This window comes from Scyliorhinus canicula, chromosome 13, assembly GCF_902713615.1.
Source record: "Scyliorhinus canicula chromosome 13, sScyCan1.1, whole genome shotgun sequence".
In the NCBI taxonomy this organism is placed as follows: domain Eukaryota; kingdom Metazoa; phylum Chordata; class Chondrichthyes; order Carcharhiniformes; family Scyliorhinidae; genus Scyliorhinus; species Scyliorhinus canicula.
Window position 1 is genome coordinate 162125503 of NC_052158.1, and position 17099 is coordinate 162142601.

Consider the following 17099-nt stretch of genomic DNA (forward strand, 5'->3'; position numbering starts at 1 on the left):
GATACGGCACGGAGAATTGCCGGGTCTGTGCTGTGCATGCGCATGGCGGCCTGCAGCGGCCGCGCTGTGTTACATGGCTGCAGGCGCTCACGGACCCGACCTGCAGAATAGTGCCCCCACTTTGGCAGGCTCGTGCAACCCGGACCACCACCCCACAGTGGTGCCACAGATAAAGCTCTCCCCTGCCCACGGATCGGCCCTTCCCCGACTGTGCTGGCGCTGGACTGAGTCCGCAGCCGCCAAGCCGAGTTCCCAACGGATGAGACGGTACGCGACCGACACCGTCGGGAACTCAGCCAGTTGGGGGGGCGGAGCATTGGGAGCGGGCCTCACGGAACGTCCTGAAGCCGTTGATACATCGCGCGGCGTACTCTCCGAGGGTACGCCGCCCCTGATTTGATCGGGAACTATGATTCTCCGGCCAATTGCCGAACGCAATCCAGCCCAGGTCTCTGCCTCTCATGGAGCCAGCCTCTAATTCTGCTAAGGTGTCTGTATTTGTTAGTTTACTACCGGAGACTTCTTCTCTTCACCGTTCCCCTCTCCTCCTACCTCCTTCTTCCCATTACGTCTTCTCCCACTATTTCTAACACCTGACACACTTGTCCCTTTCCATCCTCCTCCCAATGATAGTATTTCTTTCACATGTTTCCCTGGTACAATTGACTCTTCCTCCTAGGGTCTGGAGTATTGAGGAGGTAAGTCACTTCACTCACTTTTCAACCACCTTTTAGGGGCTGCTGAATTTCACCTTCAGAGGTTCACCCGGCAACGGCAACAACACTAATACCTCATTCCCAGCCTGGAATGTTCTGGGTGGCATGTTTGTCCACTCACAGTTTCATTCTGGCTGCAGAAACCTTTAAATCCTCTTCGGCTACCTGACAAGCTCCCGTGAGTCTTTCCAGAAACGTGGACACATAATCCAACATTGAGGATTCCTGTTGTTTTAGAAACTTCTCTTTCATCAATTTTAACGGACACCGAACTTCATGGTCAGATTCAATTGGGCTAAATCCAGTAGATCCATTCAGAGAATCTCTGCTGGCAAATAGTAAACAATCCAATCCCTTGTCCCAATCTCTTGGAGATTCAGGGTAATCGGCCTGAATCATGGTTTTGAGAGTCTGATGGTGTCTCTCCAAAGCTCCCTGAGTTTGTGGGTGATAAGCAATGGATTTTACCAAAATTATGAATTATGTCCTGGAAAATCTTAGATGTAAAGTTGAAACTGGGTCAGATTGAAGTTCTAATGGTTGGCCATAGCATGTGCTAAACGGTGTCAACTTGTCCACTACTATCTTAGCGATAATGGTTCTCAAAGATATAGCTTCCACAAATCGGGCAGTCATATCCATGACCATAAGAATGTGCTAATGCCCTGCCTTCATTTTAGGCAATGGTCCTATGCAATCTACCATTACCCAACTAAATGGTTCTTCATGGGTATTAAGGGTTTTATTTTTTTTTTTTTTTTTTTTTTATAAATTTAGAATATCCAATTCATTTTTTCCAATTAAGGGGCAATTTAACGTGGCCAATCCACCTAACGTGCACATCTTTGGGTTGTGGGGGTGAAACCCACGCAGACACGGGGAGAATGTGCAAACTCCTCACAGACAGTGACCCAGGGCCGGGATTCGAACCCGGGTCCTCAGCGCCGTAGGCAGCAATGCTAACCACTGTGCCACCGTGCCGCCCAAGGGTTTTATAACATGTTACATAGATACATAGAAGATAGGAGTAGGAGGAGGCCTTTTGGCCCTTCGAGCCTGCTCCGCCATTCATCACGATCATGGCTGATCATCCAACTCAATAGCCTAATCCTGCTTTCTCCCCATAGCCTTTGATCCCATTCTCCCCAAGTCCAATATCCAGCCGCCTCTTGAATATATTCAAAGTTTTAGCATCAACTACTTCCTGTGGTAATGATTTCCATTCTGGGGGCTGGTTTAGCACAGTGCTAAATCGCTGGCTTTTAAAGCAGACCAAGGCAGGCCAGCAGCATGGGTTCAATTCCCGTACCAGCCTCCCCGAACAGGTGCCGGAATGTGGCGACTAGGGGCTTTTCACAGTAACTTCACTGAAGCCTACTCGTGACAATAAGTGATTTGAATTTTTTCATTTTCATTTAATTTCCACAGGCTCACCACTCTTTGGGTGAAGAAATGTCTCCTCATCTCTGTCCAAAATGGTTTACCCTGAATCCTCAGACTGTGACCCCTGGTTCTGGACACACCCATCATTGGTAACATCTTCCCTGCATCTACCCTGTCTAGTCCTGTTAGAATTTTATAAGTCTCTATGAGATTCCCCTCATTCTTCTGAACTCCAGCGGGAACAATCCCAACATAATCAATCTTTCCTCATATGACAGTCCCCCCATCCCTGGAATCAGTCTGATAAACCTTCGCTGCACTCCCTCGAGAGCAAGAACATCCTTCCTCAGAAAAAGAGACCAAAACTGCCCACAATATTCTAGGTGTGGCCTCACACGTTGTGGTTAACCTATTACCTGTCGGGTATGACTCTTTCTACAGAACCGCACTACATCCTTACGCAGCCCTGGCCAGGGAAAATGCCCGTTGACACATTCCTGAGTTTTCTGAATTCCCGTATGTCCTGCCATTGGTAGCTCGTGCCACCCGCAGTATTTCCCGATGAGATTTGGGTGGTACCACTATCTGATGAACAACCGTCCATTCCTCGTCCACAGGTCTATGAAGATGTTCTTCACTTCCTCATCATAACTCTGTTCTTAATGTAACAGCTCTCTGGAACCCCCTCAGTCTCACCTTCTGTGAGAGCTGGCTGTTCATCTGTGTAACTCTGGACCTCAATTAATGAAGTCCTACCAAACACTTCCTTGGAATTATCTTAATCCTCAAGGATAGTTTCGGCTATTCCACCATCTGATTGTGGGGTGACTTTAATCTCTGGGTGTGAACTTTGTGTAGCCATTGTCCTGGTTGCCACACATGATGGAAAAATCCAGAAATTGTTGCTGTAATAGTTCTGTCTCCTTGTATTTCCTCGGACGCTCTGCAACCAAGGGTGAAGCTACAACTTTCACACCTGCCAAATTATTCCCCAAAAGAAAGTCTGCTCCATCCTTACTTCTTAACCATTCTGACAACTACTGGACCTGACACTAAGTCACACTTCAATTGTAATTTATACAATGCAAATGGTTTGGATGGAGCAGATGTTGTCAGGTGTGTACAGGAAGGATTTCTGACTCAATATGTAGATCGGCCGACTGGGGGCGAGGCCATCTTGGACTTGGTGCTCGGCAATGAACCAGGCCAGGTGTCAATGTCTCGGTGGGAGAGCATTTCGGTGACAGTGACCACAACTCCTTGACATTTACCAAAGTCATGGAGAGGGATAGGAACAGACAGTATGGGAAGGTATTTAATTGGGGGAGGGGAAATTATACTGCTATTAGACAGGTGCTGAGGAACATAAAGTGGGAACAATTGTTCTTGGGGAAATGCACAACAGTAATGTGGGGGTTGTTTAAGGAGCACTTTTAGGAGTTGTTCGTCCCATTGAGACAAGGAAGGAATGGGAAGGTGAAGGAGCCTTGGATGACAAGAGAAGTGGAGCTTCTAGTCAAGAGGAAGAAGGAAGAAGGAAGCTTACGTAAGGTTGAGGAAGCAAGGATCTGACTCGGCTCTAGAGGGTTACAAGGTAGCCAGGAAGGAACTCAAAACTGGACTGAGGAGAGCTAGAAGGGGGGCATGAAAAAGCCCTGGCGGGAAGGATTAGGGAAAACCCCAAGGCGTTCTACGCTTATGTGAGAAATAAGAGGACGATCAGAGTGAGAGTAGGGCCGATCTGGGATAGTGGAGGGAACTTGCACCTGGAGTCTGAGGAGATGTGGGAGGCCCTAAATCAATATTTTGCTTCAGTATTCACTGGAGAGAGGGACCTTGTTGCCCATGAGGATAGTATGAACCAGGTTAATAGATTCGAACAGGTTCATATTAAGAAGGAGGATGTGCTGGAAATTTTGAAAAGTATCAGGATAGATAAGTCCCCTGGTCCTGATGGGATATACCCAAGGTTACTACGGGAAGCGAGGGAGGAGATTGCTGCGCCGTTGGCGATGATCTTTGCGTCCTCACTCTCCACTGGAGTAGTACCGGATGATTGAAGGAGGTGAATGTTGTTTCCCTGTTCAAGAAAGGGAATAGGGAAATCCCTGGGAATTACAGACCCATCAGTCTTGCGTCTGTGGTGAGCAAAATATTGGAAAGGATTCTGAGAGATAGGATTTATGATTATTTAGAAAAACATTGTTTGATTAAAGATAGTCAGCATGGCTTTGAGAGGGACAGGTCATGCCTCACAAGCCTCATTGAATTCTTTGAGGATGTGATGAGACACATTGATGAAGGCCGGGCAGTGGATGTGGTGTATATGGATTTCAGTGAGGCATTTCATAGAATTTACAGTGCAGAAGGAGGCCATTTGGCCCATCGGGTCTGCACCGGCTCCTGGAAAGAGCACCCTACCCAAGGTCAACACCTCCACCCTATCCCCATAACCCAGTAACCCCACCCAACACTAAGGGCAATTTTGGACACTAAGGACAATTTATCATGGCCGATCCACCAAACCTACACAGCTTTGGACTGTGGGAGGAAATGGAGCACCCGGAGGAAACCCACGCACACACGGGGAGGATGTGCAGACTCCGCACAGACAGTGACCCAAGCCGGAATCGAACCTGGGACCCTGGAGCTGTGAAGCGATTGTGCTATCCACAATGCTACCGTGCCCATGGTAGGTTCCCCATGGTAGGCTTATTCAGAAAGTTAGGGGGCATGGGATACAGGGAAATGTGGATGTCTGGATACAGAATTGGCTGGCCGAAAGAAGACAGCGAGTGGTGGTGGATGGAAAGTATTCCGCCTGGAGGTCGGTGACCAGTGGTGTCCCGCAGGGATCTGTTCTGGGACCTCTGTTATTTGTGTTTTTTTAATAAATGACTTAGATGAGGAAGTGGAAGGGTGGGTTAGTAAGTTTGCCGATGACACGAAGGTTGGGGGAGTTGTAGATAGTGTCGAGGGCTGTTGCAGGTTACAGCAGGACATTGACAGGATGCAGAGCTGGGCTGAGAAGTGGCAGATGGAGTTCAACCTTGATAAATGTGAAGTGATTCATTTTGGAAGGTCGAATTTGAATGCTGAATACAGGGTTAAAGGCAGGATTCTTGGAAGTGTGGAGGAACAGAGGGATCTTGGGGTCCACGTACATAGATCCCTCAAAGTTGCCACCCAGGTTGATAGGGTTGTTAAGAAGGCGTATGGTGTGTTGGCTTTCATTAACAGGGGGATTGAGTTTAAGAGCCGCGAGGTTTTGCTGCAGCTTTATAAAACCCGAGTTAGCCCACACTTGGAATATTGTGTCCAGTTCTGGTCGCCTCATTATAGGAAGGATGTGGATGCTTTGGAGAGGGTACAGAGGAGATTTACCAGGATGCTGCCTGGACTGGAGGGCATGTCTTATGAAGAAAGGTTGAGGGAGCTAGGGCTTTTCTCACTGGAGTGAAGAAGGCAGAGAGGTGACTTGATAGAGGTGTACAAGGTGATGAGAGGCATGGTGGATAGAGTGGATAGCCAGAGACTTTTCCCCAGGGTGGAAATGGCTGTCACGAGGGGACAGAATTTTAAGGTGATTGGAGGAAGGTATAGGGGAGATGTCAGAGGTAGGTTCTTTACACAGAGAGTGGTGGGTGTGTGGAATGCACGGCCAGCAGAGGTTGTGGAGTCAGAGTCATTAGGGACATTTAAGCGACTCTGGACAGGCACATGGACAGCAGTAAATTGAAGGGGTGTAGGTTAGGTTGACCTTAGATTAGGATAAATGGTCGGCACAACATCGTGGGCCGAAGGGCCTGTACTGTTCTGTGTTCTATCTTGGAACTCGGATATAGGGCGGGATTCTCCGACACCCTGCCGGGGGGGCGGCGTGAATCCCGCCCTCGCCTGCTGCCGAATTCTCCGGCGCGCGCCGGTTGGCGGCCGCTCACTGCGGCCCCCCCCCCGGCGATTATCTAGCCCGTGATGGGCCGAAGTCCCGCTGGTTCTTTGCCAGTTCCGCTGGCGTAGATTAGACTAGGTCCCTTTCCGGCGGGACCTGGCGGCGCGGGCGGGCTCCGGGGTCCTGGTGGTGGCCGCGGGGCGATCTGGCCCGGGGGGGTGCCCCCACGGTAGCCTGGCCCGCGATCAAGGCCCACCGATCTGCGGGTGGGCCTGTGCCGTGGGGGCACTCTATCCCTCCGCGTCGGCCATGTCAGCTTCCGCGATGGCCAAAGCATAGGTGAACCCCGCCCTGCGCATGCGCAGGAGTGACATCAGCAGCCAGTGACGCGCCCGTGCATGCACGGACCCGCGCCGGCCGGCGGGGCGCATACCAGTCCGGCTCTGGCCTAGACCCGGAAGGTGCGGCCCGACGCCGGAGTGGTTCATGCCACTCGCCCCGCTGGGTACGGGGAAACCCCGCCCATAATTTCCACTTATCCCCTTCACTAATACCTCAGCTTTCATTGAACTATTTGGAGGAAAAACTAAATCCTTCTGCTGTGCGCGGGTTTGCTCAGAAGCTGCATTCCTCAAAATCGTTATAGAACATAGAACACTACAGCACAGTACGGGCCCTTCGGCCCTCGATGTTGCGCCGACCTGTGAAACCATCTGAAGCCTATCTGACCTACACTATTCCATTTTCATCCATATGTCTATCCAGTGACCACTTAAATGCCCTTAAAGTTGGCGAGTCTACTACTATTGCAGGCAGGGCGTTCCACACCCCTACTACTCTCTGAGTAAAGAAACTGCCTCTGATATCTGTCCTATATCTATCACCCCTCCTACTGAGGGAGCGCTTCACTATCAGAGGGTCAGTACTGAGGGAGTGCTGCACTGTCAGAGGGTCAGTACTGAGGGACTGCCGCACTGTCAGAGGGTCAGTACTGAGGGAGTGCTGCACTGTCAGAGGGTCAGTACCGAGGGAGTGCCGCACTGTCAGAGGGTCAGTACTGAGGGAGTGCCGCACTGTCAGAGGGTCAGTACTGAGGGAGTGCTGCACTGTCAGAGGGTCAGTACTGAGGGAGTGCTGCACTGTCAGAGGGTCAGTACTGAGGGAGCGCCGCACTGTCAGAGGGTCAGTACTGAGGGAGTGCTGCACTGTCAGAGGGTCAGTACTGAGGGAGTGCTGCACTGTCAGAGGGTCAGTACTGAGGGACTGCCGCACTGTCAGAGGGTCAGTACTGAGGGAGCGCCGCACTGTCAGAGGGTCAGTACTGAGGGAGTGCCGCACTGACAGAGGGTCAGTACTGAGGGAGTGCTGCACTGTCAGAGTGTCAGTACTGAGGGAGTGCTGCCCTGTCAGAGGGTCAGTACTGAGGGAGTGCCGCACTGACAGAGGGTCAGTACTGAGGGAGTGCTGCACTGTCAGAGTGTCAGTACTGAGGGAGTGCTGCACTGTCAGAGGGTCAGTACTGAGGGAGTGCTGCACTGTCAGAGTGTCAGTACTGAGGGAGTGCTGCACTGTCAGATGCGCAGTGTGGTGATATGCATGTGCATATTAATGTATATAGATATCTATCAATGTATATAGTTATCAATACAACCTCCGAGCAGTAGGTGGCTATAATGATCCATCATGTGGTGCAAGGTCCGGCAGTTGGTAGTAAGTCGTACTGGAGGATAGACACTACAATTATCTCCTTGAGAATTCATGCGTTAGTTTCTGCAGTGAAGTGGTTTCACCAATACCATTCTTTCACAGTTTATATGGGCCACAATCCCCTTCTGGGTTTGTTTAAGAAGGATTATGGATTCCCCCCTGGTCACTCAGCACTGGCCGCCGCTCCTGGTGGATTATGATTATGTGTTGAATCATCGGCCAGCAGCTCGGATCCCGTCCGCCGACGCCCTCAGCCGATTTCGGCTGTCCAGCAGCCACCTCGGATGACGTCATCATGACGTTACACCGGCCTTGTCAGTCACGGCAGCCAAGGTAAAGACGTGGACACGAACAGACCCACTGTTAGCCAGAGTCTGACACACAGTTCTGTGCGTGATGCAGCATCACGCTCTCCCTGGTGACCTGTGGCAGAGCTCTGTGCCTTGCTTGGCATTCTGCTGTGGGTCTCCTGGGTGGTTGTGCCCGAGAAAATCCTGCAAGATGCTCACTGTGCACACCCCGGGATCTCGAAGATGTTGACTCGGGTCATGTTTGGTGGCTTGGGATAGACACGGACATTAAAATGTCTGCAAAGCAATGTACACAGTGCGAGGAGCAACAGGACCTTCCCCTCGAAGCTTCACTCCACCCATGGCTTTGGCCGTTCCAACCTTGGGCCCAACTCCATGTGGATTTACCGGAATGTTTCCAAGGAGTCATGTGCTTCCTCCTCCGAGACACCATGGGAAGGGGATGGAAGTCCACCGCGTGTCGACATACACTTCCCGGGTGGAGATTGCGAAGCTCTGGCACACTTTCAGCACCCACCCACTTCCCAATGTGTTAGCGTCAGACAACAGCACAGCTTCCATGAGGACGGAATTCAGGGGCGAAATTCTTCGACCCCACGCAGGTTCGGAGAATCGGCCGGCGGCGGCGTTATTCCCGCTCCCGTCGGGTTTTTAATTCTCCGAGCGGCCAAAAACCGGCGTTGTGCAAATCCCGCCGGCAGCCTCTGAAAACAGCTGGCGCCGGCGGGATTTCATTGACTTTTAACAGGCAGACATTCTCCGGGCCGGATGGGCCGAATTCCCGCCGACGTGGCCACGGGTCACATCGGCGAAAAACAGAGTAGCTTTAAAACGGCGTCAACCATTGATGATGGTTAACGCCGTTCAGTGACCGAGGGCGAGTGCGGGGGTAGCGGCGTTGGAGAGGGGTGGATTGGGGGGGGGGGGGGTTGCGGCGTTTGGGGGGGGTTGCAGCGTTTGGTGGGGGGGTTTCAGCGTTTGGGGGGGTTGCGGCGTTTGGTGGTGGGGGGGTTGCGCCGTTGAGAGGGGGCGGCGTTGGAGGGGGGTAGGGATGGTGGTGAGGGGGGCAGGGGCGTTGGAAGGGGGTAGGGTTGGTGAGGGGGGGTTGGGGTAGGGGGCAGCGGCGTGCAGAGGGGGGGGGCGACGGTGCGTTGGCCCCGGGCATCCGTCGCCCCCCCCTCTCTGCACGCCGCTGCCCCCAACCCCCCCCCCACCACCCCTACCCCCCCACCGCACCTACCCCCCTCCAACGCCGACCCCCTCTCTCAATGCCGGTACCCCCCCCTCTCTCTCCTCTCCTCTCAACTCAACGCCGCAACCCCCCCTCCCTCCCTCTCTCCTCTCCTCTCAACTCAACGCCGCAACCCCCCCTCCCTCCCTCTCTCCTCTCCTCTCAACTCAATGCCGCAACCCCCCCCTCCTCTCCTCTCAACTCAACGCCGCAACCCCCACCCAAACGCCGGGTCTCTCTCTCCCCCCCCCAAACGCCGGGTCTCTCTCTCCCCCCCCCAAACACCGGGTCTCTCTCTCCCCCCCCCAAACGCCGGGTCTCTCTCCCCCCCCCCAAACGCCGGGTCTCTCTCCCCCCCCCAAACGCCGGGTCTCTCTCCCCCCCCCCCAAACGCCGGGTCTCTCTCCCCCCCCCCAAACGCCGGGTCTCTCTCCCCCCCCCAAATGCCGGGTCTCTCTCTCCCCCCCCCCAAACGTCGGGTCTCTCTCTCTCCCTCCCCCAACGCCGGGTCTCTCTCCCCCCCCCCCAAACGTCGGGTCTCTCTCTCCCCCCCCCAACGCCGGGTCTCTCTCCCCCCCCCCAAACGTCGGGTCTCTCTCTCCCCCCCCCCAAACACCGGGTCTCTCTCTCCCCCCCCCAAACGCCGGGTCTCTCTCCCCCCCCCCAAACGCCGGGTCTCTCTCTCCCCCCCCCCAAACGCCGGGTCTCTCTCTCCCCCCCCCAAACGCCGGGTCTCTCTCTCCCCCCCCCAAACGCCGGGTCTCTCTCCCCCCCCCCCAAACGCCGGGTCTCTCTCCCCCCCCCCCCAAACGTCGGGTCTCTCTCTCCCCCCCCCCAAACGCCGGGTCTCCCTCCCCCCCAACACCGGGTCTCTCTCTCCCCCCCCAAATGCCGGGTCTCTCTCTCTCCCCCCCAAACGTCGGGTCTCTCTCCCCCCCCCCAAACGCCGGGTCTCTCTCTCCCCCCCCCAACGCCGGGTCTCTCTCCCCCCCCCAAACGCCGGGTCTCTCTCCCCCCCCCAACATCGGGTCTCTCTCTCCCCCCCACCCCCCCCCACCCCCCACCCCCCAAACGCCGGGTCTCTCTCCCCCCCCCCAAACGCCGGGTCTCTCTCCCCCCCCCAAACGCCGGGTCTCTCTCTCCCCCCCCCAAACGTCGGGTCTCTCTCTCCCCCCCCCAAACGCCGGGTCTCTCTCCCCCCCCCAACATCGGGTCTCTCTCTCCACCCCACCCCCCCCACCCCCCACCCCCCAAACGTCGGGTCTCTCTCTCCCCCCCACCCCCCCCCCACCCCCCACCCCCCAAACGCCGGGTCTCTCTCTCCCCATCACACAAACGCCGGGACTCGCCACTTCCGCAGCGAGTGAAACTGACGCGTATCGTGTCAATCCACTGCTGGCCTTTTCGGGAACGGAGATTAACGGCTCAAAAAAAGGCCCGGACGCCGGAGTCATCCGCACCGCTTTTGCCCGTCGGAAATGGGCGTCACGTCGGTCCCCGCAGAATTTCGCCCCAGAGGCGCCATGTCCGGACCGCGCCTCACCACCCATCCTCCGAGGGATTGGCCGACCGGGCAGTACAGACATTTAAGTTAGGAATACGGACACAGACCTCCGGTGCCCGGAGAGCTGGCTGGCCCATTTCCTCTTCTATTACCTCAAGCCACTGCCAGGGTGGCACCTTCGGGAGTGTTAATGGGCTGCCAGCTGCACACGCAGTCCGACCAGATGTTGGGGAGAATGGCCGTGCTGAGCAGGAACATTCTCCCTGGGCTGTGAGGGAATTCTCCCTGGGCTGTGAGGGAATTCTCCCTGGGCTGTGAGGGAATTCTCCCTGGGCTGTGAGGGAATTCTCCCTGGGCTGTGAGGGAATTCCCCCAGGCCTGTGAGGGAATTCTCCCTGGGCTGTGAGGGAATTCCCCCTGGGCTGTGAGGGAATTCTCCCTGGGCTGTGAGGGAATTCTCCCTGGGCTGTGAGGGAATTCCCCCTGGGCTGTGAGGGAATTCTCCCTGGGCTGTGAGGGAATTCCCCCTGGGCTGTGAGGGAATTCTCCCTGGGCTGCGTGGTCCATGTCAGAAACCTCGCCGCCGGGGCTCTGGGACCCTGGGGATATGGGTGCGATGATTGGGTCTGGTCTCGTATTGGGTGAGGGTTCAGGGAAAGGGAACGAATCGGCAAGTGGACCACCTTGCAGCCATGCCTTAGGAAAGCTGAAGCCCCCATGTCCAGTGGTGGCCCATCCTCCAGTGCAGCCGCCGTTAATACCCGGCAAGACGGCCAGCCCCTCGATCTTCAGATGTGGGACCCTGAATCGGACAAGCAGACCTTGCCCATCGGGAGTGGTAACGGATGCGGCGGAGGCACTGACCCCCGCGGGGTGGACCCACTCAGGCATTTGGCCCAGAGTTGTCGCTCCCAGGTCCGTTACCCCCCAGGCCCGGCACTCGAGGAACAGGGCCGAGCAAAGAGGGCGAGGGATTTCCCCTCCAGCCATCTAAATGGGCAATGTCTCAGCCTTGGGGTGGGTTGGGGGGGGGGGGGGTGGCAGGGTGGGGGGGGGGTGGCAGGGGGGGGGGGGGTGGCAGGGAGGGGGAGGGGGGGTGGCAGGGAGGGGGGGGTGGCAGGGAGGGGGGGTGGCAGGGAGGGGGGTGGCAGGGAGGGGGGGTGGCAGGGAGGGGGGTGGCAGGGAGGGAGAGTGGCAGGGAGGGAGAGTGGCAGGGAGGGAGAGTGGCAGGGAGGGAGAGTGGCAGGGAGGGAGGGTGGCAGGGAGGGGGGTGGCAGGGTGGGGGGGGGATGGCAGGGAGGGGGGGTGGCAGGGAGGGGGGGTGGCAGGGAGGGGGTGTGGCAGGGAGGGGGAGGGTGGCAGGGAGGGGGGGGATGGCAGGGAGGGGGGGGATGGCAGGGAGGGGGGGGTGGCAGGGAGGGGGGGGATGGCAGGGAGGGGGTGTGGCAGGGAGGGGGAGGGTGGCAGGGAGGGGGGTGGCAGGGAGGGGGAGGGTGGCAGGGTGGGGGGGGATGGCAGGGGGGGGGGTGGCAGGGAGGGGGGTGGCAGGGAGGGGGTGTGGCAGGGAGGGGGAGGGTGGCAGGGAGGGGGGTGGCAGGGAGGGGGAGGGTGGCAGGGAGGGGGTGGCAGGGTGGGGGGTGGCAGGGAGGCGGGGTGGCAGGGTGGGGGAGGGTGGCAGGGAGGGGGTGGCAGGGTGGGGGGGTGGCAGGGAGGCGGGGGGTGGCAGGGTGGGGGAGGGGCGGTGGCAGGGAGGGGGGTGGCAGGGAGGGGGAGGGTGGCAGGGAGGGGGGGGGTGGCAGGGAGGGGGGGTGGCAGGGAGGGGGGAGGGTGGCAGGGTGGGGGGGGATGGCAGGGAGGGGGGGTGGCAGGGAGGGGGGTGGCAGGGAGGGGGAGGGTGGCAGGGAGGGGGAGGGTGGCAGGGAAGGGGGGGTCGTTGTCACCCGACAGGAGGTCACGGGGTCGGCAACATTCCCGTCCCTGTGGCATCCGGACTATCAGCTTCCCAGATGAGGAGATGGAGCGGAAAGGGCCCCATGGTCCCCAGTCCGTGTGGGCCGGACGCAGGACATCCTTCCGGAGCAGGAGTTGTATCCAGTAGGTTAAATAGGTGAAATAAATTTTGAGTTTTCTAAGAGTGTGGTGGCTCGCCTGTAACCTTTCACCTGTGGTCAATATCCTTCCCAATATTTATTCAGGCAGGTCAGTTACATCAGCTTCTGTGATGTCACTGAAAACTATAACTGGGTCCCTGTCAATGACACATGTTGCATGTTTGTTAAAATATGATTTAAATTTTTCTCACACTCACACAGCAAATAACCGTGAGATAGACACTTTCATTGCGATAATTTCCAATTTCACCATTTGTTCAGCATTGCAAAGAGCTTTGGGCGTTCCACATGCAGAGTGAACTTTAGTTATTGAAGATTCTGTGGACAGCTATTCAAAAGGAAAGGTTTCGGGAGAGATTTTAAACTTCGGAGAGGGTGAGAGTGGAGGGGTAATGAAGATAGAATTGTTCAGGATGGGTGGACGGACAATAAATCAATCCCACAACGGAGACTGGTGAGTGGTGAGTGGGGATTGGCTCAGAGACACTGAGATCTCAGTGTAATTGTGCTGAATTGTGAAGCTGACAAGTTGACAGATTCACAAAGTGATTGTCAGAATCTAACTTTGAAGGTTCTAATGGTCAGAAATTGCACTTTGGACATTTTTACTTTTAATCAAAGGAGACCCCACAATGACTGATGCTGGAAACTGAAAGTTCCTGAATCAATCTCTGGAACACACAAACCTTTAAAGTGCTCAGCGGCTCTGTGGCGAGAATTAGGCACAAGAAGGTTGTAGAAACCATCCCAGGGAAGGAAATCTGCCTCCCTGACCAGGTCTGGCCGGCACGTGACTCCAGACCCACAGCGATGTGGTTGGCTCTTCACCAACTGCTGAAAAGGACGAATGGTCAGAGGAGGTGTGAAGGTGGTGGAGAGGGTGCTGCTCGGGCCAGGCACTGTTTTGTCCTGGGTGGTGTCACACGTTTTGAGTGTCGCTGGAGCTGTGCTCATCCAGGCAAGTGGAGAGTATTCCATCAGATTCCTGAGGTGGGCCATGCCGATGGTGGACAGGTGACCATGGGAGGGAGAAAAGATGGAGCTGTCGCCCAGCGATGAGAGCACAGGAAGAGGCAATCTGTGCTGCACTCCCTCAGTACTGACCCTCTGACAGTGCAGCACTACCTCAGTACTGACCCTCTGACAGTGCGGCACTCCCTCAGTACTGACCCTCTGACAGTGCAGCACTCCCTCAGTACTGACCCTCTGACAGTGCAGCACTCCCTCAGTACTGACCCTCTGACAGTGCAGCACTCCCTCAGTACTGACCCTCTGACAGTGCAGCACTCCCTCAGTACTGACCCTCTGACAGTGCAGCACTCCCTCAGTACTGACCCTCTGACAGTGCGGCACTCCCTCAGTACTGACCCTCTGACAGTGCGGCACTCCCTCAGTACTGACCCTCTGACAGTGCGGCACTCCCTCAGTACTGACCCTCTGACAGTGTGGCACTCCCTCAGTACTGACCCTCTGACAGTGCAGCACTCCCTCAGTACTGACCCTCTGACAGTGCGGCACTCCCTCAGTACTGGCCCTCTGACAGTGCAGCACTCCCTCAGTACTGACTCTCTGACAGTGCAGCACTCCCTCAGTACTGACCCTCTGACAGTGCGGCACTCCCTCAGTACTGACCCTCTGACAGTGTGGCACTCCCTCAGTACTGACCCTCTGACAGTGCAGTACTCCCTCAGTACTGACCCTCTGACAGTGCTGCATTCCCTCAGTACTGACCCTCTGACAGTGCAGCACTCCCTCAGTACTGACCCTCTGACAGTGCTGCATTCCCTCAGTACTGACTCTCTGACAGTGCTGCATTCCCTCAGTATTGACCCTCTGACAGTGCGGCACTCCCTCAGTACTGACTCTCTGACAGTGCAACACTCCCTCAGTACTGACCCTCTGACAGTGCAACACTCCCTCAGTACTGACCCTCTGACAGTGCGGCAATCCCTCAGTACTGACCCTCTGTCAGTGCAGCACTCCCTCAGTATTGACCCTCTGACAGTGCGGAACTCCCTCTGTACTGACCCTCAGACAGTGCAGCACTCCCTCAGTACTGACCCTCTGACAGTGCGGCACTCCCTCAATACTGACCCTCTGACAGTGCGGCACTCCGTCAATACTGACCCTCTGACAGTGCGGAGCTCCCTCTGTACTGACCCTCGGACAGTGCAGCACTCCCTCAGTACTGACCCTCTGACAGTGCGGCACTCCCTCAGTACTGATCCTCTGACAGTGCGGCACTCCCTCAGCACTTACCCTCTGACAGTGCAGCTCTCCCTCAGTACTGACCCTCTGACAGTGCAGAACTCCCTCAGTACTGACCTTCTGACAGTGCGGCACTCGCTCAGTATTGACCTTCGGACAGTGCAGCACTCCCTCAGTACTGACCCTCTGACAGTGCGGCACTCCCTCAGTACTGACCCTCTGGCAGTGCGCACTCCGTCAGTACTGACCCTCTGACAGTGCGGCACTCCCTCAGTACTGACCCTCTGACAGTGCGGCACTCCGTCAGTACTGACCCTCTGACAGTGCGGCACTCCCTCAGTACTGACCCACTGACAGTGCGGCACTCCCTCAGTACTGACCCTCTGACAGTGCGGCACTCCCTCAGTACTGACCCTCTGACAGTGGGGCACTCCCTCAGTACTGACCCTCTGACAGTGCGGCACTCCCTCAGTACTGACCCTCTGACAGTGCAGCACTCCCTCAGTATTGACCCTCTGACAGTGGGGCGCTCCCTCCGTACTGACCCTCTGACAGTGCGGCACTCCCTCAGTACTGACCCTCTGACAGGGCAGCACTCCCTCCGTACTGACCCTCTGAGAGTGCGGCACTCCCTCAGTACTGACCCTCTGACAGTGCAGCATTCCGTCAGTACTGACCCTCTGACAGTGCAGCACTCCCTCAATACTGACCCTCTGACAGTGCGGCACTCCCTCAGTACTGACCCTCTGACAGGGCAGCACTCCCTCAGTACTGACCCTCTGACAGTGCAGCATTCCGTCAGTACTGACCCTCTGACATTGCGGCACTCCCTCAATACTGACCCTCTGACAGTGCGGCACTCCCTCAGTACTGACCCTCTGAGAGTGCAGCGCTCCCTCAGTACTGACCCTCTGACAGTGCAGCGCTCCCTCAGTACTGACCCTCTGATAATGCGGCACTCCCTCAGTACTGACCCTCTGACAGTGCAGCGCTCTCTCAGTACTGACCCTCTGACAGTGCGGCACTCCCTCAGTACTGACCCTCTGACAGTGCAGCGCTCCCTCAGTACTGACCCTGTGACAGTGCGGCACTCCCTCAGTACTGACCCTCTGAGAGTGCAGCACTCCCTCAGTACTGACCCTCTGACAGTGCGGCACTCCCTCAGTACTGACCCTCTGACAGTGCGGCACTCCCTCAGTACTGACCCTCTGACAGTGCGGCACTCCCTCAGTACTGACCCTCTGACAGTGCGGCACTCCCTCAGTACTGACCCTCTGACAGTGCGGCACTCCCTCAGTACTGACCCTCTGAGAGTGCTGTGCTTTTTTGTTGAGTTCAGTGTGTTCCTGATTAATGAGCCTTTGTGGTGTCGTGTTGGGGCGGTGCAGAAATCTCCTTCCAACATTAAACACATTTGCTGTTAATGAGGAAGCAAGTGCTGTTGTTCTCTTTCCTTTGAAGGGCAATGATCAGGAGAGGCATAACTCAGCAGAGAGGCAAAGAATCTGGTTGCTCAGCAGCAGCTCCCAGTAGTGAAGGGCGGTCTGTAATCCCTCATTCATTGCAGAAACACCAGCGAAATCTGCCCAATCTCGCGGATTGTTCTCTTCCTGAGTTACTCTTTGTCTGAACGTTACAATATTCAGCTCCCTGATTGTTTTCTGCTGTGTCCCGGTCCGTGCTGTGTTTGTTCACTTTGTTCAGAGGAAAGGGATTGTTCACAGTCACCCCGGTATAGAGTCACAGAGTTCGACAGCACAGAGAGGGCCCTCCAGCCCATCGTCTGAAAGACACGCAGTTTACTAATTCAATCCCATTTTCCAGCACTCGGCCCATTGCCAATTCCAAGTGCTCATCTAAATACTTCCTAAATGTTATGAGGGTCTCTGACTGCACCCCCCTTTCAGGCAGCGAGTTCCAAACACCCACCACCCTCCTCACATCCACTCTAAACCTCCTGCCCCTCACCTTAAATCTCTGCCCCCTGGTCATTGATCCTTCCACCAAGGGGAAACGTTTCTTCCTGTCTACTCTAT

The 17099-nt window shown here is 56.0% G+C and overlaps 1 protein-coding gene across 1 annotated transcript in view; it reads left to right on the forward strand.

The window, feature by feature from the left end:
* The first annotated feature begins 7993 nt into the window (after positions 1 to 7993).
* LOC119975681 (dentin sialophosphoprotein-like) overlaps positions 7994 to 17099 on the forward strand; it is a 155507-nt gene continuing 146401 nt past the window's right edge. The window contains exon 1 of the mRNA XM_038815464.1: positions 7994 to 8031. Within this exon, the coding sequence (XP_038671392.1) occupies positions 7994 to 8031 (38 nt within the window). The remainder of the gene's footprint in view (positions 8032 to 17099) is intronic.